This window comes from Heterodontus francisci, chromosome 26, assembly GCF_036365525.1.
Source record: "Heterodontus francisci isolate sHetFra1 chromosome 26, sHetFra1.hap1, whole genome shotgun sequence".
Classification (NCBI taxonomy): Eukaryota; Metazoa; Chordata; class Chondrichthyes; order Heterodontiformes; family Heterodontidae; genus Heterodontus; species Heterodontus francisci.
In genome coordinates this window covers 60,879,233-60,905,848 of record NC_090396.1, presented here as the reverse complement: position 1 = coordinate 60,905,848, position 26,616 = coordinate 60,879,233, and the positions used below count along the sequence as shown (strand labels likewise).

Genomic DNA, 26,616 nt, shown 5'->3' with positions numbered 1-26,616 from the left:
GGGACCTTAATGCCATTGGAGCTGTTGGAATGCATATTCAGCTGCGCAGGATTAAGAGAGGGTGTAGGCTGCAACATGGAGCTCCAAAATGGAGTGTTGGTGACAAATGTTTTTTTTTCCCAAAATATATTTTATTTGTAAAAATCTGTAAAAAATACATTACAAAACAGTTCAAAACAGCACCAAGTCGAAAATAAAAAGAGTGCAAAGGAGATCAGTTTCCTTCAATACAGGAGTGAGTTGCCTCACAACCCTTCCATTTCATTTTCCATGCCATGTACATTTTGCGGCAAACCCATATTTTCTGGATACAGCCCGAGGGGTTTTCCATGGATCCAGCCCCTCGTTTCACCTTGGTGGGTGGACCTTACACAGTGGTCTTACTCCACTGAGCCTTTGCCGCGGCTGCCCCAAGCTTTAGTGAGTCCCTCAGTGCGTAGTCCTGGAAATTGGAATGTGCCAGTCTGCAACACTCGGTCGTGGACAACTCTTTGCGCTGGAAGACCAGCAGGTTTCGGGCAGACCAAAGAGCGTCTTTCACCGAATTGATAGTCCTCCAGCAGCAGTTGATGTTTATCGCGGTGTGCATCCCTGGGAACAGCCCTTAGAGCACAGACTCCTGTGTTACAGAGCTGCTTGGGATGAACCTCGACAAAAACCACTGCATCTCTTTCCACACCTGCTTTGCAAAGACACATTCCAGAAGGAGGTGGGCAACCGTCTCTTCCCCACCACAGCCACCTCGAGCGCATTGTGCGGAGGCGGTGGCACTCCGGGTGTGCAGGAAGGATCTGACGGGGAGGGCTCTTCTCACCACCAGCCAAGCTACATCTTGGTGCTTGTTTGAAAGTACTGGTGATGAGGTATTCTGCCAAATGACTTTGGCAGTCTGCTTGGGGAACCATCTGACAGGATCCACCATCTCCTTTTCTCGTAGGGCCTTGAGGACATTGCGTGCAGACCACTGCCTGATGGATTGGTGGTCAAAGATGTTTTTCCACAGAAACCTATCCACAAAGGATAGGTGGTACGGCACGGTCCAACTGGATGGAGCGTTCTGCGGCAACGTGACCAGGCCCATCCTTCGCAACACTGAGGACAGATAGAACATCAGCACGTACTGACACTTGGAGTTTGCATACTGGGGATCTACGCACAGCTTGATGCAGCCACACACAAAGGTGGTCATCAGGATAAGAGCGACGTTGGGTACATTTTTCCCGCCCTTATCCAGTGGTTTGAACATCATGTCCCTCCGGACCCGGTCCATTTTGGATCCCCAGATGAAGTGGAAAATGGCTCAGGTGTGGGGTATGGGCCAGACCTGTGCCACGTACAGCAACAATGTGAGTGCCTCACACCTGATGATCAGGTTCTTACCCACAATGGAGATTGCTGCTCCCACATACTCAGCTTATGGTGTACACTGGCTACTCACTCCCTCCAGGTTTTGGTGCACGCCCCGGCCCTTCCGAACCATATCCCCAGCACCTTCAGGTAGTTTGACCTGACGGTGAAGGGGACAAAGGATCGGTCAGCCCAGTTCCCAAAGAACATGGCCTCGCTCTTGCTGTGGTTAACTTTGGCTCCCAAGGCCAGTTTGAACTGGTCGCAGATGCTCATCAGTCTGCGAACGGACAGCGGATCCGAGCAGAAGACGGCGATATCGTCCATGTACAGGGAGGTTTTAACCTGAGTGCCTCCGCTGCCTGGGATTGTCACCCTTCTTATGCTCGTATCCTTCCTAATAGACTCAGCAAAGGGTTCAATACAGCAAACAAACAAGACAGGGGAGAGAGGACAGCCCTGTCTGACTCCAGATTGGATTGGGAAACTTTCTGATTCCCACCCATTGATTGAGACTGCGCTACTGATGTTTGTGTAGAGCAGTTTGATCCAATTTCAGATTCCCTCCCCAAACCCCATTTTGGAAAGCACGTCCATCATGTAGGTGTGCGATATCCTGTCAAAAGCCTTCTCCTGGTCCAGGCTGATGAGGCAGGCGTCCACCCTCCTGTCCCGTACATAGGTGATCGTATCCCTGAGTAGCGCGAGACTATCAGAGATCTTCCTGCCGGGTACAGTGCAGGTCTGGTCAGGGTGAATCACCAACTCCAGAGCAGACTTGACTCGACTGGCGATGATTTTGGACAGAATCTTGTAGCCAACATTAAGCAGTGAAATGGGCCACTCTCCCCTTTCCATTTGTAGATGAGGGTGATGATGCCTTTCTTCATGGATTCTGACATGCTGCCGGCAGAAGCATACTCTCATATACTTCCAGCAGGTCTGGGCTGACCCAGTCCCACAGGGCAGAATACAACTCAACCGGTAAGCCATCGCTTCTGGGAGTTTTACTCGTCTCGAAGGACTTGACGGCCTTTGTCAGCTCGTCCAGAGTTAGCGGCTTGTCCAGTCTCTCCCTCATGCTGTCATCTAAGACCTCTGTGATAGATGACAGGAAGGACTGGGAGGCTGTGCTGTCTGTGGGCTTCACGTCGTACAGCCCAGCATAAAAGGATTTGCTGGTCCTTAGTATGTCGGACTGCGAAGACATTACCGAGGCATCCTCTTTGTTGTAGGGTATTCCCAAGCGCAGAGGCACCTGCAGTAAATATCATACTGTTTAAATGTTATTTGAGTAAGTAGATTAATATAATCCTCGTGAATATTATATATATATATATATATATATATATACTCTCATATATAAGTTGAAAGTATAGCTACATATTGGTACAAAATAGAGTATTGACCCAAGGCATTGTGGGACAAGTTACTTAGCTTGCAGTTTGAACCTGGTACAGCATAGCACAGACACCGAGAGGGCCCCTCTTATCAGTATAACTGCAGACTGCACGGCACCCTCAGGAATGCAGGCCCAATTAAAAGTGACAGTTGGAAGACTCAAGGATAATTGATGGGGCCTGAGTAAAAATGGCACATCAAACCCGACCCAAGGGTCCATGGGAGAATCTCCAGATTGACTTCACAGGACCTTTACCTAACAGTAGAGGGAGAAGGTATTGTCTGGTAATCATTGATCAATTTACTCGGTGGGTTGAAGCATTCCCCACCCGGGATTGCGGGGCATCCACCGTAGCACGAATCCTTGCATTCGACATAATACCACGTTGGGGGGTGCCACTCCAGATTGACTCAGACCAAGGCACCCACTTTACCGGACAGGTCATGAAACGAGCCTGTGGGTTACTGGGGATCCGGCAACGCTTTCATATCCCCCATCATCCACAGAGTTCAGGGATGGTAGAACGAATGAACCGCACTTTAAAAACAGCTATAGCAAGGGCCACCTCTGAGACTGGGAAGGGGTGGGTAGACGTTTTACCCTGTATACTGATGAGGCTCAGAGCCACGCCAAATCGAACAACGGGACTGACCCCCTTCGAACTTATGACAGGGAGGGCTATGCAACTTCCTGAAAATATTATAGTAGGCGGGGAGGATATAGGACCCCTACGGGATCGAATCAGGCAGTACATAAGACAATTGGATTCGCAGCTAAGAGAATTACGACAGGAAGTAAGGGATCAACAGATTATACAGGACTTAGAAATACGGAACAAGGATATAATTGATAAACCCACACCCCAAGTAGGGGAAAGTGTTTTGGTATGGGTCACCCCCGAACAGGCGGGATTCGCCCCAAAGTGGACCGGACCGTACGATATTATCATGACAAGTGATACATGTGCATGTGTTGATATGAAAGGGAAGGGCTGGTGGAAACACTGGTCCCAACTGAAAAGATATAATCAAGGGAACAATGACTGAGCTTGAGATAGTGCCCATCATGGAGACCACCTGGTACGCTGCGCAATATCAGGGATGGCGGCACACATTAGAAAATGGAATGTTCGGGGGGATGGGGGTGATAATAATATTAATCGGAATCTGGATGATATTCGAATGGACTACCGCGCGGGCCCGGGCACAGCGCGCTCTAATACAAATCCACCGACAGCACCGACCTGAACCTGACAAAATAGAGATGGTACAGTTATAAAATTTAACCCTTAATTACAGATATTTTCAGCCCGTACAGGCAAGGAAACACGTAGACCTAGAACTAACCCCTGGTGACGACCAGGTTATTCTGTTTAAACCCCCAGATTAAGACTTCAAAGCAATGAAGCAACGGTGGATACTCCGGATCTGGAGCTTCGCGATACTGGGGAGTTTGGGACAAGTACACATACAGAGAGATACAGACGCACCATCGGGGTTGCAACAGACACAGGAGAAACATAATAGTATGAACTTTGGGGCTTTGTACAATCTTTCTGACGGTGTGTGTATCCCAGCGACAAGGGACCCGGGTGACGAGAACTTTTTTAATGCATGGCTACATGCTCACTCGGAAAAGGATGAAATATGTGTACAGTGTTCAGCCGGGATAGCCATCAGATCAGCATGGGCCCGCTGCACCCGACGGGGAAAAACTGAGAGGTGCTGCATTGGGCGGGGAGATTTGAGAAAAACTGAGAAGTGCTTACTCGGGATAATGTGCGGACTAACTACCGAGTGGTATGCTAAACCTCAGTCCGTAACCATGTTTAAAAAAGGAGAGGGAGTATGTGGGTTCCAGGGGGAAGAAGGGTCACGGCTACCACTACACGTATACGTGTGTTTTCCTTCCCCTTTAATGCCACCCCCCGTAATAACCACCACACAACCCGAGGAAATACCATGCCCCTTAATTATCGAATGGCCTAAAAACGGAATTGTGCTTTTTAATGAAGGAGAGATGTTATATGATAATGTTAAACATGAGATTGTGCCTGTCCTGGTCAATATCTCAGGGATGCAAATGCCAGGATATTGTACGGAACAGGCAAGAAATATGTATAGAGTGTTAAGTAAGGTTGTAATGCAGCAGGCTGCCGATGCCATGGGTGCCGTCAGATTTTGAGGTCAGAATCAACTTTATAGGACAAAGAGAGGGATAGTTAATGACGTTGCCACCAGATTCAATACCGGTGCCTCCATAGTAAACTCATTAGATATACAAGGTCTGAATGAAAAGATAGAACATCTTAAAGGAGTAATGAAGGGACTTTTAAAGAGAGCAGAGAAAAATCAGGAGGATCAGACCAATCTGGGAGAAAAGGGCATGGAGATACAATTAGACAGAATCACAATATTAGAGGCACATGCCAGAACCGTCAACCACCTCATAGATAGAGAACGGGGAGATGCCGGAAAATTAAGACAGGGGCAACTCTGTCACGCTTATGGATGGTGGGACAAATACGACACAATCTCGATCAGATCCAAAGGGGGGACTGGATAGACAGCCTACATGTGGCTCAGTTGGCTGAGAGGAAAGGGACACTGGACAACTGTACACTGAAAGGACTCACCAGAGTGTACCCAGTGATCCCAGACTGTGAGTTGGGTAAATCCACTGGAGTGGGAATGGTCCTGATGATCCCTATAGTCACACAGGACTCTTTGCCATTCCCCCACTACCAGGTGGAAAATATTGGGGTTGTACGTGATAACACCTCCCTCCGATACTATCTAACTGAAGTCTCTGCCATACTTAGAAATAACACGCTATATGGAATTTCACTTACAGAATGTAAGCAGAGGGGAGATATTACAGTATGTCCCCACCTGGTGGGACAGGAAGAATTGGATGAATGTGGGTTGAATCGAACAGATGGTTGTGTCGAAGAGGTCACGCCTGCCCCAAAGCATTTTGCAAGGACAGGCTACGGAGGTAAAGGGAAATACTGCGTTTCCACCACAGAAAGTTCCTACCGCGACAATAATCTACAATGCCCTATCCCGTTTCCTAATTTTTGCTTTACGCCCTTACGACCAGTTACTATAGGGCAAGCCCGAATTACCCAGGTTCGGCGCAGAGGTACCATGACCCTTAACGTCACCGATTATCTCCATGACCACCTGCAGGATTACGAGGAACCAGAACCAGCCCCCATCCCACACCTAGCTGAGGTTCTAAGGGAATTAAGGCTCAGGGTGGGCCAATCCGTAAAAATCTACCACCAACTGCAGACAAAAGTCAAAAGGTTAGAGGAAGATACAGACACAGAATTGCAGGAACAGAGTTGGTGGGAGAAAATTTGGGATTGGGGGATGAATTTGAATATCCACCCTTGGATTAGGATAATTTCTCATGTGTTAGTTGGAATACAGGTAATACTGGCTATGATGTGGGGCATACTGGCCTGCCGATCATGCAGGCGATATGTGCAGCGAAGGAGGATAAAACCTAGAGTAAAGGCAAGGGAGACAATTCATTTGGATCACATTAATGTGATATAGTACGACCGGAATTCCTGAAATCACGTGACTGCCAGCACGTCCGAGGCAGGGAATACCGGGCGAGTTTAAAGGGGTAAAAACAGACATTAAATGGTGTCGGTTGAGGAGACTAGGGTTAGTCTCCTACCGAAAGGGGGGATTGTTGTAGGGTATTCCCAAGTGCAGAGGCACCTGCAGTAAATATCATACTGTTTAAATGTTATTTGAGTAAGTAGATTAATATAATCTTAGTGAATATATATATATATATATATATATATACTCTCATATATAAGTTGAAAGTATAGCTACATATTGGTACAAAATGGAGTATTGACCCGAGGCATTGTGGGACAAGTTACTTCGCTTGCAGTTTGAACCTGGTACAGCATAGCACAGACACCGAGAGGGCCCCTCTTATCAGTGTAACTGCAGACTGCACGGCACCCTCAGGAATGCAGGCTCAATTAAAAGTGACAGTTGGAAGACTCAAGGATAATTGATGGGGCCTGAGATCATCAATGGTGATCAGGGGGCTTGCACGAGCTGATCACGTAACCACATGATGCCTAATGAGTAATCTAATTGGTAATATGTGTAATGTATGTAGGGTCATAGAATCACTGACAAACTAATGATTTTCACATTATTCTGCGTATGTGCGGATGTTTCTATCAGTTTCAGCGGAATAACGATGGTGAATGCTGACAGTTTTGGCGTCATTAACAATGCAAAATCTAGTCAAGTAGGGCAGGTGCTCAAAAGCTTGGTCAAAGAGGTAGATTTTAAGGTACGTCTAATGGGGGAAGAGGGAGGTAGAGATGTAGAGAAGCTTAGGGAGGGAATTCCAGAGCTTAGGGCTGAGATAGCTGAAATCAGCTGCCCTTAGAAAAAGATGAACATTGGGGATACACAAGAGGCTAGAATTGGAGGATCATAGGGATCTTGGAGGGCTGGAGGAGGTAACAGAGATAGGGAGCAGTGAGGCTATGGAAGGATCTGAAAACTGGGATGAGAATTTTAAAATTGAGGCTTTGCCGGACTGGAAGCCAATGTAGGTCAGCAAGCACAGCAGCGTACAGGACTTGGTGCAGGTTAGGATACAGGCAGCACTTTTGGATGAGCTCACGGTTTTGGAGGGTACAGAGTGGGAGGTCGGCCAGGAGACCATTTGAATTGTCGAGTCCAGAGGTAGCAAAGTCAGGGGTGAGGATTTCAGCAGCAGATGAACTGAGACAAGGACAGAAACAGATGATGTTAGGGAGTTGGATATAGGCTGTCTGAAGATGGAGAGGATAATGGGATTGGAAGTTCAGCTCAGGGTCAAATAGGATGCCAAGGTTGCACACAGTCTGGTTCATTCGCTGACAATGGCCAGAGAGAGGGATGAAGTCGGTGGCTGGGGAACAGAGTTTGTGATGGAGACAATGGGCAGAATTCTTACTAACCTGTCTCACAGCCTCATTATCATATTTAAACTTGCAACTCACCTCCTTGGATGTGGTTGGTTGCCCACCCATCTTCTGGCTTCAGTTAAAACCGGAAATGGGCAGGTTGGAGGTGTGCTTAGGTCAGACAACAGATTTCTGAGACTTTAAATCTCCCTCCCGACTTAAACCAGCTGTTTTTTTAAGTAAAAATTCAGCCCAATGGCTTTGGTTTTCCCAATATTTAATTGGAGGAAATTTCTGCTATTCAATAATGTCGGCCAGCAGTGTGACAGATCAGAGGCGGTGGATGGGTCGAGAGAGATTTATTTATTTTTTTATTCAGAGATACAGCACTGAAACAGGCCCTTCGGCCCACCGAGTCTGTGCCGACCAACAACCACCCATTTATACTTCTTTCTTTCTTTTGGGCCTCCTTATCTCGAGAGACAATGGATACGCGCCTGGAGGTGGTCAGTGGTTTGTGAAGCAGCGCCTGGAGTGGCTACAAAGGCCAATTCTGGAGTGACAGGCTCTTCCACAGGTGCTGCAGAGAAATTTGTTTGTCGGGGCTGTTGCACAGTTGGCTCTCCCCTTGCGCCTCTGTCTTTTTTCCTGCCAACTACTAAGTCTCTTCGACTCGCCACAATTTAGCCCTGTCTTTATGGCTGCCCGCCAGCTCTGGCGAATGCTGGCAACTGACTCCCACGACTTGTGATCAATGTCACACGATTTCATGTCGCGTTTGCAGACGTCTTTATAGCGGAGACATGGACGGCTGGTGGGTCTGATACCAGTGGCGAGCTCGCTGGACAATGTGTCTTTGGGGATCCTGCCATCTTTCATGCGGCTCACATGGCCAAGCCATCTCAAGCGCCGCTGACTCAGTAGTGTGTATAAGCTGGGGGTGTTGGCCGCTTCAAGGACTTCTGTGTTGGAGATATAGTCCTGCCACCTGATGCCAAGTATTCTCCGAAGGCAGCGAAGATGGAATGAATTGAGACGTCGCTCTTGGCTGGCATACGTTGTCCAGGCCTCGCTGCCGTAGAGCAAGGTACTGAGGACACAGGCCTGATACACTCGGTCTTTTGTGTTCCGTGTCAGTGCGCCATTTTCCCACACTCTCTTGGCCAGTCTGGACATAGCAGTGGAAGCCTTACCCATGCGCTTGTTGATTTCTGCATCTAGAGACAGGTTACTGGTGATAGTTGAGCCTAGGTAGGTGAACTCTTGAACCACTTCCAGAGCGTGGTCGCCAATATTGATGGAAGGACCATTTCTGACGTCCTGCCTCATGATGTTCGTTTTCTTGAGGCTGATGGTTAGTCCAAATTCATTGCAGGCAGCCGCAAACCTGTCGATGAGACTCTGCAGGCACTCTTCAGTGTGAGATGTTAAAGCAGCATCGTCAGCAAAGAGGAGTTCTCTGATGAGGACTTTCCGTACTTTGGACTTCGCTCTTAGACGGGCAAGGTTGAACAACCTGCCCCCTGATCTTGTGTGGAGGAAAATTCCTTCTTCAGAGGATTTGAACGCATGTGAAAGCAGCAGGGAGAAGAAAATCCCAAAAAGTGTGGGTGCGAGAACACAGCCCTGTTTCACACCACTCAGGATAGGAAAGGGCTCTGATGAGGAGCCACCATGTTGAATTGTGCCTTTCATATTGTCATGGAATGAGGTGATGATACTTAGTAGCTTTGGTGGACATCCGATCTTTTCCAGTAGTCTGAAGAGACCACGTCTGCTGACGAGGTCAAAGGCTTTGGTGAGATCAATGAAAGCAATGTAGAGGGGCATCTGTTGTTCACGGCATTTCTCCTGTATCTGAAGAAGGGAGAACAGCTTGTCAATGGTTGATCTCTCTGCACGAAAGCCACACTGTGCCTCAGGGTAGACGCGCTCGGCCAGCTTCTGGAGCCTGTTCAGAGCGACTCGAGCAAAGACTTTCCCCACTATGCTGAGCAGGGAGATTCCACGGTAGTTGTTGCAGTCACCGCGGTCACCTTTGTTTTTATAGAGGGTGATGATATTGGCATCGCGCATGTCCTGGGGTACTGCTCCCTCGTCCCAGCACAGGCATAGCAGTTCATGTAGTGCTGAGAGTATAGCAGGCTTGGCACTCCTGATTATTTCAGGGGTAATGCTGTCCTTCCCAGGGGCTTTTCCGCTGGCTAGAGAATCAATGGCATCACTGAGTTCCGATTTGGTTGGCTGTATGTCCAGCTCATCCATGACTGGTAGAGGCTGGGCTGCATTGAGGGCAGTCTCAGTGACAGCATTCTCCCTGGAGTACAGTTCTAGGCAGTGCTCAACCCAGCGGTCCATCTGTTTGCGTTGGTCAGTGATTATGTCCCCCGATTTAGATTTGAGGGGGGCGATCTTCTTGATGGTTGGCCCAAGAGCTCTCTTCATGCCATCATACATTCCTCTGATGTTTCCGGTGTCTGAGGCCAGCTGAATATGACTGCATAGGTGTTGCCAGTAGTCGTTTGCGCAACGCCTAGCTGTTCTTTGTGCAGTACTTCTGGCTGCTTTAAGTGCTGCGGATGTTAAATCGCTGGGGGCTTTCTTGTAGTTCAACAGTGCAATGCGCTTAGCGGCTATGACAGGTTCCAGCTCTTCATTATGAGATTGAAACCAGTCTGCATTTCTCTTCGCACTTTTGCCGTAGGTGGTCAAAGCTGACTCATAGATGGCGTCTCTGATGTGGGCCCACTTGGTCTCAGCATCCCCTGTGGGAGTGTTTTGAAGGGCTGTTATAAGTGAATTTAGAAATTTTTGTAACAGCTGTGGGTGAGAAATTCTGCTCGTGTTGATGCACAGATGGCCCTTCTGCTTGGAGTGATGCAACTTCTTTGGTCTGAGTCTAACCTTGCTGCACACCAGGGAGTGGTCGGTGTCGCAGTCCGCACTGTGGAAGCTGCGTGTGATTTGAACACTGTTTAAGGCGGCTCGCCTTGTGACAATGAGGTCTAGCTGGTGCCAACGACGCGATCTTGGGTGCCTCCATGAAACCTGGTGACAGGGTTTAGTGTGAAAGAACGAGTTGGTGATGCAGAGGTTATGATAGGTACACAACTCAAGCAGTCTCTGCCCGTTCTCATTCATCCTTCCAACGCCATAGCGCCCAAGGCAGGAGGGCAATGAGTCATGGTCGGCCCCAACCCTGGCATTAAAGTTCCCCAGCAGGAATAGGTGTTCGGTGTTGGGGATGCTGCTAATGATGTTATGGAGTTGTTCATAGAACTGGTCTTTAGCTTCATGTGGGGAGCAGAGTGTTGGAGCATAGATGCTGAGTAGGTGTACTGGACCAGAGGTGGTGAGCAGTCGGATGGACAGTATGCGTTCCGAGCCATTTGAGGGAGGCTCTATTATGCTGAGCAAGGGGTTTCTGATGGCGAAGCCCACTCCATGCTGTCTTGGTTCTTCAGGATCCCTGCCCTGCCAGAAGAAGGTGTAGTCTTGCTCTGCTAGAGAGCCACTCGCGGGGAGGCGAGTCTCCTGAAGTGCTGCAATGTCCACATTGAATCTACTGAGCTCGTTGTTAATGATGGCGGTCTTCCGAGAATCGTTGATTTGTGTAAGGTCTTCCGACAGGCCAGGACACATAGTTCTGACATTGCAGCTTGCAAAGTGAAGGGCTGGTACCTTCTTTCCTTTTTTCATGTTGTTTGGTGCGGTGTATCAGTCCACCTTTCGGGCAATGACCCTGAGCTCCAAGCACCCATTGAAGCAGGCAGACTGTGGCGGGACAGAACCTTATTGACCGGGGGCTGCCCGGTTTGAGGCGGGCGGTAGCTGTCCAGTGAGGTGCAATGACCTCTCCCACCGACAAAGGCAACCCGTGGCGCCCAGTTTCTACACCAATTTATCTGGACTTATAACCCGTAACTGCTGCCTTCCGTGTTGTTTTAGTCGCTGTGAGGCAACTATGGAGTGACCTCTCCATGGTGCATGCCTGGGCAGATTTATGGAGGTTGAGAGTTGCCCAGTCGTCAAAACCCCCCTCTAGGCCTTTCTGGTGGAGCAGGGAAGGGGACGGGGGGGGGGGGGGGTGGAAGGGGGGTAAAGGGGGGGGGAGGGGGGATACTAATCCTACCCCATATTCTTTACCACATCTCCACCATTCTCCTACCTACAGTAGGGGCAATTTACAATGGCTGAAAAGGCAGGGGAGCCCCACCTCAGCCTTTTCGAGCCGCCCTGCCCCACTTCGGCGCAATCCTCCGTTGTTCCGCAAGCAAAGTTTGTGGCACTGGGATCTCAGTCCTTTAAAGACAGGGATCCCACCTCCAAGAGCTGCCAGCCAATCAAAGGGTTGGCAGCTCAGCAGTATCAGCGGCATCACAGGGAGCAGTGGCCACTGCCGGTATTGCAGAGCACTGGGACCCAGACCCCAGTGCTAGAACCCCAGACTTCAGGTAAGTGAGGCGGGATCACCAGGGCCAGTCCAGAAGGCTCCAGCCAGGGGAGGTGAGGAGGTGGGCGTGAAATCCAGGGGGAGGGGAGGCTCATGGAGGTGGAAGTGTTGCCAGCAGGGATCTTCCATGGGCCACAGATTGCTCAGAGAGGAGGAACCCCCTCCAGCCTGCAGGGAGGTAGCCTTGTTTTACAAAGCGCCCTCCCCGTATGGTGGAGGCAGGCCCTTGTGCTGGTTAAATTCCAGCGGCAGGAGGAACAGTCCCTTAAGTGGCCATTTATAGGCCACTTAAGGGACTTAATTGGCCTCTGGGGGGAAGGCCATTGTTGGCCTATCCCACCCCCAGCAAAATCACTTGGCAACAGGCTGGTGATGGGTCTTCTGCCCCACACCTCCCATTGTGATTCTATGGGTCCCCCTACCTCTGACCCCATCTCAGGGGAGCTCATAAAGTTCAGCCTTGAGAATGCAGATGTGATAGATTTCTTTCAGAAAACAACATTTTGGGATACATTATATGAGTAATTTGGATATATATGTAGCATGTTTGGGAGGAGAAAAGGAGACTTTTCATCTATGGTTCCCAAAGCTCTCCACCACTGGGGTTTTCCCAGTGTCATTTCTAGGGCGGCACAGTGGCGCAGTGGTTATCACTGCAGTCTCACAGCTGCAGGGACCCGGGTTCGATTCTGGGTACTGCCTGTGTGGAGTTTGCAAGTTCTCCCTGTATCTGCGTGGGTTTCCTCCGGGTGCTCCGGTTTCCTCCCACAAGCCAAAAGACTTGCAGGTTGGTAGGTAAATTGGCCATTATAAATTGTCACTAGTATAGGTAGGTGGTAGGGTAATATAGGGACAGATGGGGATGTTTGGTAGGAATATGGGATTAGTGTAGGATTAGTAGAAATGGGTGGTTGATGTTCGGCACAGACTCGGTGGGCCGAAGGGCCTGTTTCAGTGCTGTATCTCTAATCTAATCTAATCTAATCTGTTGTAGACTGCTTATAGGGTGAGATGAAGAGGGATGGCAGGAGGCTCGTATTGAGCAAAAATGCTGGCATAGACAAATTTAGTCAAATGGTCCATTTGTGTGCTATAAACTATATAATTCTATGTAATTGTAGATTGATTCTTATGATCAGTTAGCAACTTCATTATCATTGTATCATGCGACTACTAGATTGGTAGAAGGTGAACCTTTGTTTTTCTCGTCTAGCAGATCTGAGTTAGGAGTCTTACCTTAGCATTCCTTGTCAGATCTTTATACTTCTTTCTGCACTGTGGCCTGATCCTGGGTGCAATGCCTCTTGCATGGACCTGCTCTGCCACCTCCACCCACTGATGACATAAAGTTTGTCAGGAGTTTGACTCTTTTGCTATTGAATGTAAGGAGGACTGCAGTCCTTTAGTTGACCTCCTCCCCAACACTTCCAAATTAGAGTCGGAAAATTAGGAGGCACTTCTTGCATTAGCTCAGCCTGTCATTTTGCCTGTTCAATTAGAATGCAGTTGAATACAGCCAAAGTGCAGCTTCACTAGAATGGGTGGGTAAACTGCCTTTAAATGAGGTTAATGACACCTGATTTTCCATCCCAGCCGAACCCTAATGGACCCGCCAATGAACAGATGCTGTAAACTTGTCAATTTTAATCACAGTGAAGCATGTGCACTAATATGGCTCATGCCTCTCACAAATGTCATAGAGTCATTACGGCACAGAAGGAGGCCATCTGGCTCTTTTTAGAGCAATCCAGGCAGTCCCATTCTGCTGCTCTACCCCTGTAGTCCTGCAAATTTGTTTCTCTCAAGCGCCACTCCAATTTCCTTTTGAAATTATTGATTGTCTCTGCTTCCACCACCCGCGTAGGCAGCGAGTTCAGGTCATTACCACTCACTGTGTAAAAAGGTTCTTCCTCACATCCCCACTGCATCTCTTGCCCAAAATCTTATATTTGTGTCCTCTTGTCCTTGTACAATCAACTAATCGGAACAGTTTTTCTTTATCTAATTTATGCAAACCTGTCATAATCTTGTATATCTCTATCAAATCTCCCTGCAATCTCCTTTGCTTCAAGGAGAACAACCCCAGCTTCTCCAACCTAACCTTGGAACTAAAATCCCTCATCCCTTGAACCATTCTGGTAAATCTCCTCTGCACCTTCTCAAGGACCCTCACATCCTTCCTGAAGTGTGGTGACTAGAACTGGACACAATACTAGTTGAGGCCTAACCAGAGCTTTATAACAGTTCAGGGAACTTCTCTGCTTTTGTACTCAATACTTCTATTTATGAAGCTCAAGGTCCCATACATTTTGGTAACCATTCTCTCAATATGTCCTGCCACCTTCAAAGGTCTGTGCACATGATCTGCCTTTCACAAATCCATTCTGACTCTCCTTAATTAGCTCAAACCTCCCCAAGTGCCTCTTGATTGTTTCCCCTGATTATGGTTTCTAAAACTTTACCCACCACTTATGTTAAATTGACTGACTGAATGTGATTGGGCATGTGGAACAATTTCTCTGATAATTTCCTGACCTACTGCAGACCTTAACCAATTTCTCCCCAATATTTCTTCAGGCTTAACAGACATTTACCTTGAGAGAGAACTGGTAAATAGGGTTAATTTTATTAAGGTCATCAATAACGAAGTAGATTAAGGATGCTCTCAGTGCAGCAGCTCTATAGTTTTCTCTAGCCTCATTTATTTTAACCTCTGTTATCTTTGCTTCAGCCACCTGCAAAAGGACCAAAAATTAATCACTGATACATAAGACACTAGCTAACAGAAAAGTAAATAATGGTTACTTAAAGAAGATGCATGAAACATTAATCTTAGTGCACAATTATATTATTACAGCAAAGTTAAAAATATTTAGATAGTTATTTAGATAAAGAAGGTAACATGATTAGTTTGAAAATGCATTATATTCTGTTATAGATTGGTTCCAGTGGAGTTGTTTGTGAATTAGATGCAAAGTATGGCACTGTGCTAGGAGTGGGTTCAGAATATTTATGCTGTGAACATTCTCTACAGGTCTGTTTGCAACAAATTGCATCGTTCTGCGACTGTTTCCTCAACGACCCAGCACCTGCAAATCAGAGTCGGAAAATTAGGAGGCTCTTCTTGCATTACCTCAGCCTATCATTTTGCCTGTTCAATTCGAATGCAGTTGAATATAGCCAAAGTGCAGCTTCACTAGAATAGGTGGGTAGACTGCCTTTAAATGAGGTCAATGACACCTGATTTTCCATCCCACCGCTGACCCCTAATGGCGCTACCAATGAACAGTGCAAGTAATGCTGTAAACTTGTCAATTTTAGTCAGAGTGAGGCATGTGCACTAATATGGCTCGTGCCTTTCACAAATGTTCTTTTCTATCTCTGATTGTGATAACAATATATAATGCATTTCTTCAAAGATTTAAAGAATTCTTATCACAGTAGATTCTGTTTCCAACTAATAAAAATAATTCATGAATATTGTACCGAATTTAATATTAAGTAGCTGACCTTCTGTTCTATTTCAGTGGCAGTCTGTTTGGTTGTCTCTAAGTTCTCTACCAGAGCTGTATCACCAAGGAAATTTCCAGAAGCTTCTGACAGTCGAGCTAGAAGAGAGTCTTCTAATTGTTTAAGAACAATCTTGAAATCATTCTGTTGCTTTGTAAGTTTTGCCTAAAATGGTACAAATATTTGTTGTTCGATCTGTAGCCAGTCCTTCAGTAAGAACGCATTCAACTTAAAAGAAGCCGACATTTAAAAGCCCAAAAGAAGATACTGCAAAAACGCCATTTGTAATGGACAATATTCAGAAATTGGGCAAACTTTGGCTCCCAGCGTTACAAGGGACCTTGGAACTGGACCTAAAAAAAATCTTGAAAGCCAAACATACGCACAATGAGTGACTTCTTCAATACACTAGATGGTAGAGGAAATTAAGCCACACAATGAAATATGTCTATCCAAGATTTGAATGATTTGTCTCAACCATTGGATGGCTGTGAACTGCTATAGAACTGCAACTAATACTTACAGGCTAACAAGCTATGGAACCACTGTGTCTGGGTATGCCCCCACATTCCTTGGAAATTCTAATCCTAAAGAACTGCTTCATTACAGTGAAGTCTGATGATGCTGATAACCAGAATCTTCCCCATCGAAACATCTTAATATGTTAATGGACCATTCATGAACCCAGGATGTTAGAGATTATTACGATATGTAAGAAGGCACAGATTTGGGGAGGGGTTTATGGCAATCATTGTCATGGGTGTGGTTTTCTTTCTTTTTGGTTGTTTTTTTTAAATGTATGTTTTAGCAGTAGTGTTAGCAGCAGACAGCAGTACAGAAACAGCAACTTTTCAGAAGCAGCAATTTGAGGGTTAACAGCATGTGTGTAGCTCAGAAGGGAGTGGTGTTTGTGAGTATAATATTGATCTTTGTAAGTTTATCGATGTTACAAACTATTAAAAGAACAGTTGTGCACATTGACTATTTTCTCCACCCAGACGGGTTCAGGCTGAAACTTAGTATTAGGAGTAAGAGGGAAGGTGTGGGTTCACCGACCTACAGATCTTAACAAAACCTTCTGCATGGGGCTAATTTTATAGTTGTGGAATCGTGCCTGTTGAGCGGGCATGTTGGAAAATCATGGGCGTGATCTCCAAAATATTTCTTCTGTTAAAAGAACATTTGTATTAAAATCAAAGATTAGGGCTAATTTTATGAAATTGTGCTCAATTAAAGGATGTGGGGAATAAGCCAGCAATTTCCCAACAAATTATTTTACTGGGGTAGTCTCCCTGTTGGGAGCACACTTTGACAAAATTGGTCGTGCAGGATTTTGTTCTTTCTTTCAATTCTTCATAAATTGTTGAAGTAAAGCGTTAGTCGTAGTATTTTTGTTGTGAGCAATTCCCAAAGGACAAATTCTGTTTAAGATCTTTCACTGTAGGAACTTCACCAACTCCAGCAGTATTATCAGGTGATATGATTCTTGGGCAGTGGCTCAAAATGAACGGTATCAGATCGGTCGTCCAGTATATATAATGCCTGATATTCAGTTCCATTGATGTGTTCTTCACAGCGCCACCCAACTAAGGCTTGTAAAAGTCAAGACTCTCACCTAGAGCTCCCTCTTCCTGCTCTTCCCACCATATGTTCCTGCTGCTGAGCTGCCTCCTGTGTCAGTGACCTTCTCCCTCTCCCTGATGACCTACCTTGACCCTGAAAACCTCTATTATTGAGTTCCAAGCCATGACCCGGAAACCAGCTTAAAGCTTTTCTTAAAGTGTGCTTATACAAAGATTGTAACTTTTCTTATTACCTTTCTGCATACCTCGCACTTTTCAAAAAATTAAGCAATAAAATTGAGTGCATAGATAAACAAACTTAGAGACCAGATTTTGCTGGAAAGGGGTATCTCGTGGTGTGTCCCATTAATTAGACTTGTATGTGCAAATTAGGTCTTTTAATATTTTTTCCAACACAGTTGCTGGATATATATGGTGCAGCGAGGGCAACAAGGCATCTGGGACCTTGGTGAACAATGGAACAAACAATGTATCTCCTTAGCCAATGAGGTAAAAGGATTGAGAAATAAACAGAGGAAGGACTGACAAGGAGTGGGCACTAAAGTGAATGCATGTACAGATTATGTACAGATTAAGAAATAAATGGAGCAAAAGAAAGACTGGATTAAGAGAAAGAAAAAATAAACAGAAAGGAAAAGTAAGCAAACATTTAAAAAAAATTATAATTTGAGTTTAAAATCTAAAATAATTCACAACCTGAAGCAATGATACTCCATGGGCTGGAATTTTACATCTATCCGGGAGCGGGTTGGAAGCAGGGGTGGGGGCGTAAAAGCAAGTGAGATGTGGTTGGAGTGCCATTCCCATCACCTACCTGCACCACTGCCATTTTACAAGCAGCAGGGAAAGTGGCAAACGGCCTGCCCACCCCAGGCCAATAGAGACCCTTAAGTGGCCAATTAATTGCCTCCTCCTGCCGCTGCTGGCATATTAGCTACGACAGCTGAGCACTTTGTCAGATGAGGAGGCCGCCAGGTAAAACCTGGGGGTGGGGGCCCTCCTGAATGGGCACCCTGTACCCACAGAAGATCCCCCCAGCAGCAGAAGCCACCTGTTGGAGTACCTACCCCTGCCCTCCTGATCGACCCCAGCCCTCTCACTGGGGCACAGCTGATTGTCCCCGACGAGGTCCGAAACCCCACTTACCTTTTTTTGGGGCTGGCATCCATGCTGCTGCTCATGCTGGGTGCAGTTCCAGCAGTAACCACCACTCCCGATGGCGCTGCTGGGACTGAAGGGCTGCAGGCCCGCCAAATGGCAGGCAACGCTTTGAGGCTGGAATTCCTTCCTCGGAGGGGTGGAAGTCCCACCCGAGGCCAATTAAGGGCCTGGGCCACGCAATATTGCAGTATGGCTTCCTGGTCCAGCAGTGGTGGGCTGGCCCCCAACTTTAATAGAAGAACACAAGATCACAACAAATAGGAGCAGACGTAGACCATATGGCCCATTGAGCCTGCTCCACCATTCAATACAATCATGGCTGATTTTGGGCTTCAATTCCACTTTCCCCACTTAAGTCCCTGGCGGGGGGGGGGGGGCCTTCTGCTGCCACATAAATTTCCGGCCCATACTTATAACTAAGGTTCCGCTAAGTTGAGCGGATGCGGGGCTGCACAGCAGCCTAAAAGGTACTCCACGGATCTTGTTCTGTGATTAATAACATACGTGTGCATCTGAGCAGAAAAATTTAACGGGACCACACACTGAAAAAACATGTTGTGCACAACAACTTAATATTAAAGGGAACATTACTTATAGCTGTTCACATTTTGGAACAGAGAGGTTTATTGGCAGCCATTAACTACTGTCATGCCATTAAAAGGGATTCTTATCTGTTAATTACTACATTTAACTTTCTGTGGTAAATGCAATGGACAGTTAATGTGCCAATGCAGGAACTCTATGAAAATCACAGGGATCTCAAGCACAAGATGCCATTGTTGTGAAGTGTTGCAAATCGGCCAGCAACTTGTGCCGAATCACAATTCACTGTGTATCTCTTCCTTGCTACAAGTTGTTGGACGAGTAATAATGGCGTGTCATTCATAGGTCACTATTTTTTCATCAAAATCTGGCTATAATATTAATCAAGACCACTGTTTTGCAATTCCCACAGAAATAAGAACAAAATCACATTTGAGTCCAGAAATACTGCTAATAGTCCCATAAGGATTTTAATAATAAAAGAAACACTTATTGAATTACAATAAATAAATGGACCTGATTGTATATTCTATATTAACAGCATAAAATAATATATCCTTCAACTAACTGAGTAATGTCATGAGAAAAGCATTAGCGTGACAAATTATGTGTTATATTTACTTAGCATTTGTGTATAAGTCTTTCTGTTTATCTATCTAAAATATACCTTCAGTTCTTCTAAATCAGGGCGTTCTTTAGCAACCACTGCAGCCAGTAGCTGATCTTCCAGACCATCTCTTGTTACAAGGAAATTAATCAAAGTACATTGAGCTTGCATTTCTGGTTTGTAATGAGGATTAAAATACTTGGTGTGTAGTATCATTCGGAAGTTGGGATTATATTCAACTTCTTTATCTCCTATATGGATATACCTAAGCATACATTAAAATAGTAATTATTGAACTTTATAAGTTAGAGCAGCTTATGAACTAAATTTATAATAGGTTTACAACACATAAATATATATGAAGTCCTATGATTAACTTAAGACTGATATTTACTTGTTCAAGAGCGGGGAATGGAGACCTTACTGGTTCTCAACCCCTTGTATATAGCCCTGGGATTTCTGGGGCTTTCCTGGGAACATGGCTCTGGGCTTCCAACTATGCCTGCAGTCAAACCAGACTCTTTGCAGCCATGTAAATGAGGCAACAGGAGATGTTTCCAAACTGTCTCTTCAGGAGGTTTGCTCACTATGCACCTCAGCATAAGCATGCCCATAGTAACATGGTGGGGAAGGCTCGGGAGAGATCCTAGAGCAGGGTAAAGACAGGAAGGCAAGTGTTTTTTCCACTCCATAGGATGTTTTCAGATAATTAGAGATTGCAGAGCTCTGTGATACAGAGGGATCTGGGTGGCCTAGTACATGAATCACAAAAGGTTAGTATGCAGGTACAGCAAGTAATTGGGAAAGCTAATAGAATGTTATAATTTATTGCAAGGGGAATTGAATACAAAAGTAGGGAGGTTATGCTTCAGTTATGCAGGGCATTGGTGAGACTGCATCTGGAGTGCTGTGTGTAGTATTGGTCTCCTTATTTAAGGAAGGATGTAAATGCATTGGAAGCAGTTCAGAGAAGGTTTACTAGACTAATACCTGGAATGGGGGAGTTTTTCTTATGAGGAAAGGTACGACAGGCTAGGCTTGTATCCGCTGGAGTTTAGAAGAGTAAAAGGCGACTTAATTGAAATATAAAAGATTCTGAGGGATCTTGACAGGGTGGATGTGGAAAGGATGTTTCCTCTTGTGGGAGAATCTAGAACTAGGAGTCACTGTTTAAAAATAAGGAGTCTCCTATTTAAGACAGAGATGAGAAGAAATGTTTTTTCTCAGAGGGTCATGAGTCTTTGAAACTCTTCCTCAAAAGGCGGTGGAAGTAGAGTCTTTGAATATTTTTAAGGCAGAGGTAGATAGATTCTTGATAAGCAAGGGGGTGAAAGGTTATTGGGGGTAGGCGGGAATGTGGAGTTGAGGTTACAATCAGATCAACCATGAACTTGTTAACTGGAGGAGCAGGTTCGAGGGGCCGAGTGGCCTACTCCTGCTCCTAATTTGTATGTGCATATGTTTGTATTAGGACTTTCTGGAGGCCTCTATTACAAATTTAGACCTACGATAGATACATTTGAGAATTCAGTGTCTTTGGTCGCTCCCAGAAGCAGTCTGTGACAGGCAAATTGATGAGAACGATGTCAAGAAGGTTATTCCCACATGCTAGTTCTTTGTAGTTCTACCAATGACAGAGTTGGCCGAGTCCTGAAGGATGTAGCTGCCAGGCCAGGCCAGGCTTGTGGCAGGTGCTGAGAGAACGATGTCAAGAAGGTTATTCCCACATGTTAGTTCTCTCAGCACCTGCCACAAACCTGGCCTGGCAGCTACATCCTTCACGACTCGGCCAACTCAGTCATTGGTAGAAGTACAAAGTCACTCTTGTGCTGAATTTTATATGCCCTGTAGGGACGGGCAGGGTGGCAGGAGGGGCCCATAAAATTGTGTGGGAAGGCGGGGGGGTGGAATGCCCGTCGCCTTCTCGATACCATGGAATTTAGTCCGGGGCGGAGAAGGCCGAGGATGGCCTTCCCACGCAGAGGTCAATTGAGGTCCTTAAGTGGCCAATATATGGCACTTAAGGGCCGCTTCCTCTCATGGCTGACATTTTACTAGCGGTAGGGGGGGGGGGGGCGGGGGGGGAGGAACCGCCCTTTGTAACTTGCAGAGGTTTCCCAGTAACTCCAGGTGGGCTGGTGGGGAGAGGGCCCTCCTCCATGGGCAATTTGTGGCCCACAGAGGGCCCCCGGCAGCAATAGCCGCCTCTGTGCCATCACCTACACCCCAACCATCAACTACCCCTCACCGGGCTTGCACCCACTTACCTGCAGTCAGGGGCTCGACATCTGCTCCTGGTCCAGCAACTGTTGCAGTTCCAGCAGTGGCCACTGCTCTCAGTGGCGCTGCTGGGACTGCTGAGCTACTGGCCCTCTGATTGGCTGGTAGCTCTTGGAGGCAGGACTAATTGCCCACGCGCTATAAAGTGCAGCCAGGGCACCACCCCGAAACAGCCAAGACGAGGTTTCCTCACCTTTTTGGCCCAGCATCAGGACCCCCGTCAGCTGCTTAAAATCTAGGCCCTTTTTACACAGCGAGTGGTAATGACCTGGAACTTGTTGCCCACAAGGGTGGTTGAAGCGGAGACGATCAATGATTTCAAAAGGAAATTGGATGGGCACTTGAGGAAATAAGCTTGCAGGCAGGCTCTTGAAGCTGGAGGGCCAATTAGAAGCCTTCCAGCTTCAGAGGAGCGCTTGGCTGTTGTAGAAGGTAAGTAACTGGGAGGGTGCCTCAACAAGGTGTCCTCATAGTCACGTTTTAAAAAACTTTAATAAAAAAAGAGAAAAAGCAACCAGGCTGCCACTGTGATGATGCGGAGAAATCCCTCTACAGGCTGATCTTTGGCTGTACCCTCATCCAGGCAGGCAGGGAGGGCCTGTAGGCTTGTCAGGAGTGCTGACACTCCAACCTGCCACTGGGCGCCCGCGTCCAGGTTGTTGATCTGCCCTCTCCATTGCATCCAGAAACTGGAGGCCGATTGGAAAATCCAAGTCGGACTCCTAAACCTACCTTTAACAAGGCTATTAATGAGTCTAATTGCCTGACTGCCTCATGGAGGCAGGCGGCCTTCCTGGGCTCTGAATCTGTCTCCTCCAAAATTACTGGCAATGGCAACGGTGTGCTGCAATTGACACGCTTGCTGGTGCTGTTCTTTTTCAGGGCACCCCACCTCCATTGCTACATTCAGGGTGGCCTGAAAATTCAGCCCATGTTCTCTAGATTATTAGTCCACTCTATTAGATTATTAGTCCAATAAAATAACCACTACACCACTGTACCATTTATGATGCTTGTAAAATAATGTAACCCGGTAATGTACCAATATCATCACCTTTTGCCCAACGTACCCTCTATTTTTTTTTTCTGTAGTGCACAGGCCCTTTGAATTTTTTTGCATGGCTGCTCATGAGTCGTCTTGTGCGCAGCTTGCGTGGGAACCTTTGGATTGCTGCGCAGCTACACAACTTCAAGGGAACATTCCTTGCAACATGGACTAGATAATTATGTCCTTTGCATGTTTGTTTCTTAAATCTCTCCAAAAGAGCTCAGTTAACATAAGATGTGGTTGAGTTAGATTCAAATTGTAAACATTTTTATTCCGCAGGAAGGTGAAATGTATAAAGGCATGGATATAATCAGAGTTGTTTAGTTCAAACATAAGGATATAAAATAAAATCACATGATACTACCCCCATATTGGTGTGTCACCTTACTTAATTTAAGCAAGATGTTTCTGAGCTAATCCCCAACATTTCCAATCTAATTATCTCAGAAAAGGTCCTCAGTTTAGACCTTCAAAGACTGACTACTCTTACAGCCTTGTGTTACGATCAGGTGAGAAAGAGATCTAGGGTTCCCTTTTAGCCTTCACCTGGTCTTACCGTAACAGGGTTTAATTTTAAACACACCGTGTTTTTAGCTCCCCTTTGGTGATTCCTTGTTCAACGCTTTCCAATTAAAAGGCAAAGAAACCAGCACAAGCAGGCTTCCTTAGGTTTAAAGAAGAAAAGTTGAAATTTATTAAACTTAAACTCTAATTCATTTGATGCCTACGGATACACAACATGCCCACGCTAGTATGCATACGTGATACACACATTCAAATAGAGACCGAAAAAAGCAGAAGAAAAATAAAGTGGAAAAGTTTGAGGCAATATCTGAAGAGTTTTTATTACGGTTCTTCGAGCTCACTGTAGAGTCCTTGATTGTAGGTTGTTCTTGCTTTTCGTGGGGCCCAGTATTCTTCCTCAACCTTGTTTGCTGTAGCAGACTTTTCTCTCGGAGTTCATGTGTCTCAGGTGGATTCAGAGGCTTGTAAGAAAGAGATGAGAGCAGACAGGAGAGATCTTCTCAGTCCAGGAGCAAATAGACACTCTCTGTGAGTTCAAACTTTTTGTATAATTCAGAAAAACCCAGGTTGCCAAGCAGGTTAGTCATGTGACTAACTGGTCTGACCACATCTTGGATTGTATCACCTTAGCAGTCTCTTGAATGCTCCTTTTACACACAATATCTGGTGATCAGTATCCATTGTGGGTTGAATGTGTCAGGGAATGGTCTTTTGTCCTTCCAATCACCGAATGTTAACATGCAAATGTCTTTTCCAGGCACGGCTGATCTGTTTAACAAGTGCTTTCTTCACTCCAGCAACAGTTTAATATCAATGTTCATGACAAAATTAATGTGCCTCATTCTTGGCAGGTGGGGGCCTAGCATGAGACCTTGATATTTCAAAAGCTCCCCTGGACATGACATTAAATCATTTTCTCTTGACCCGAGTGAGGTTCATGAAATGGCCAGGCGAACTGCATTATCAAACCTACTTGGATACAGACCCTCTACCTTTGAAATTGGTGCTATACAAAGCTCAAAATTGACTTATAGAATCTTACAACAACTTGCATTTATACAGTGCCTTTAATGTAGTAAAAATCCCAAGATGTTTCACAGGAAACAAAATCAGCCATGGAGGATGAGGTGGAGCAATTAAAATCGGGGATGCGCAAGAGACTAAAACTGGTGAGACAGAGATTTGTTTCAATAAGATTACCTCTGATCCTTCTAAACGCCAATGAATATAGATCCAACTTGTCCAACCTTTCCTCATAAGATAACCCTTTCATTCCAGGAATCAGTCGCGTGCACCTTCTCTGAACTGTGTCCAATGCAATTAAATAAGGAGACCAAAACTGTACACAATACTCTAGATGTGGTCTCACCGATGCCCTGTACAACTGAAGCAAAACATTTCTACTTCTATATTACATTACCCTTGCAATAAACAACAACATTGCATTTGCCTTCTTAATCGCTTGCTGTACCCACATCATTACATATATATAGGAGGGTTGATGGGCTGGAGGAGATTACAGTGATAGTGAGGGGCAAGACGATAGAAGGATTTGAAAACAAGAATGAGAATTTTAAAAATTTGAGTGTTGTTTAACCCTGAACCAATGTGGCTCAGTGAGCACAGGGTGATGGGGTGAATGGAACTTGGTGCAACAACACAAAAGCAAAGTACTGCGGATGCTGGAAATCTAAGATAAAAACAGAAAATGGGGGAAATACTCAGCAGGTCAGGCAGCATTTGTAGAGAGAGAAACAGATTTAATGGGCTGGATCTTGTTGCCCCTTGGCGTTGAGTTCCGTGGCTGGGTGGGGGGGGGCCTGAAGATGGGTCCAGATGAGGTCCGCCATGGGCCCCGACCCCAGGAGGGCCCAGTCCGATCCTGCTGCTGGTGGTGAGGCTTCGTGGTGGCTCTCCCCCACTGCTGCTGGGCGATGGGAACTCAATTAAAATATTCAAATCAATAAAATGAATGAACTAAAGTACACTTACCTGTGATCTTAAGGGCCCACCACGATCTTTGACGCAGCGACGCCTTCAACTCCCCATCTGGGGGAAAGCAGTGCCACACTGGTAAGGAGGGCGAGGAGATAAGATTTTCAGTTCGAGAGTGGGGGGGACGGGGTCAAATAAATGTAATGAGTGTAGGGAATTGAGGGAAGGGTTGAACTTTAAACTTTGTGCAGTTTGGGTAAGGGGGGAGGTCAGATATAGAAGGTAAATAGTTTATGGGGGGGGAAGGGAAAATAGTTATTGTTATGGTGGGGGGTGGGAAAGGGGCGTTAGAAATTTATTTATTTAATTTGAGGGGATCTGTCTTTAAAAATTTAAGTTAGGCAGCAGGGCTGGCTGCCCTTTAAAAATGGCACCAGTGCCTGTGCAAAGGCAGCTGATGCCATTGCTGAGGCCAGCCAGCCAGCCCCCTCCATGAGATTGCGGGGGTGGGGGTGCCGGGTGCTCTGGCTATTTAAATAAGCCGCTGTAATTGTGCATTTTTTAAGGTCGCCGCCAAGATTGGTGGTGGGCTGTTAAAATCCAGCCCAACGTTTCAGGTTAATAACCTTTCATCAGAACAGTTTTTTTTTAGAGATACAGCACTGAAACAGGCCCTTCGGCCCACCGAGTCTGTGCCGAACATCAACCACCCATTTATACTAATCCTACACTAATCCCATATTCCTACCAAACATCCCCACCTGTCCCTATATTTCCCTACCACCTACCTATACAAGTGACAATTTATAACGGCCAATTTACCTATCAACCTGCAAGTCTTTTGGCTTGTGGGAGGAAACCGGAGCACCCGGAGAAAACCCACGCAGACACAGGGAGAACTTGCAAACTCCACACAGGCAGTACCCGGAATCGAACCCGGGTCCCTGGAGCTGTGAGGCTGCGGTGCTAACCACTGCGCCACTGTGCCGCCCAGTTCTGGTGAAAGGTTATGGACCTGAAATATTAACTGTGAGAATTGTTATGGACAGCAGAGTTTTCGATGAGCTTGTTTATAGATGATAGAAGATGGGAGACCAACCAGGACAGCATTGAAATAGACAACCAGAGGCAACAAAAGTATGGATCAGGGTTTCAGCAGCAGGTGGGCTGAGGCAGGAATGGAGCTAGATGATATTATGGAGGTGGAAAAAGGTGGTCTTGGTGATGAAGATGATAAGGGTATGACGATCAACTCAGGGTTGAATAGGATGCGAAGGTTGCGA

General features: G+C 46.2%; 1 protein-coding gene across 1 annotated transcript in view; it reads right to left on the bottom strand.

The window, feature by feature from the left end:
- Positions 1-26,616, bottom strand: part of LOC137384384 (dynein axonemal heavy chain 17-like) — a 1,056,876-nt gene that overhangs the window by 102,499 nt on the left and 927,761 nt on the right. Inside the window, exons 66-68 of the mRNA XM_068058353.1 lie at positions 19,606-19,810; positions 15,652-15,816; positions 14,736-14,876 (exon numbers count right to left, since the gene is read on the bottom strand). Coding sequence (XP_067914454.1) covers positions 14,736-14,876; positions 15,652-15,816; positions 19,606-19,810 — 511 coding nt within the window. The remainder of the gene's footprint in view (positions 1-14,735; positions 14,877-15,651; positions 15,817-19,605; positions 19,811-26,616) is intronic.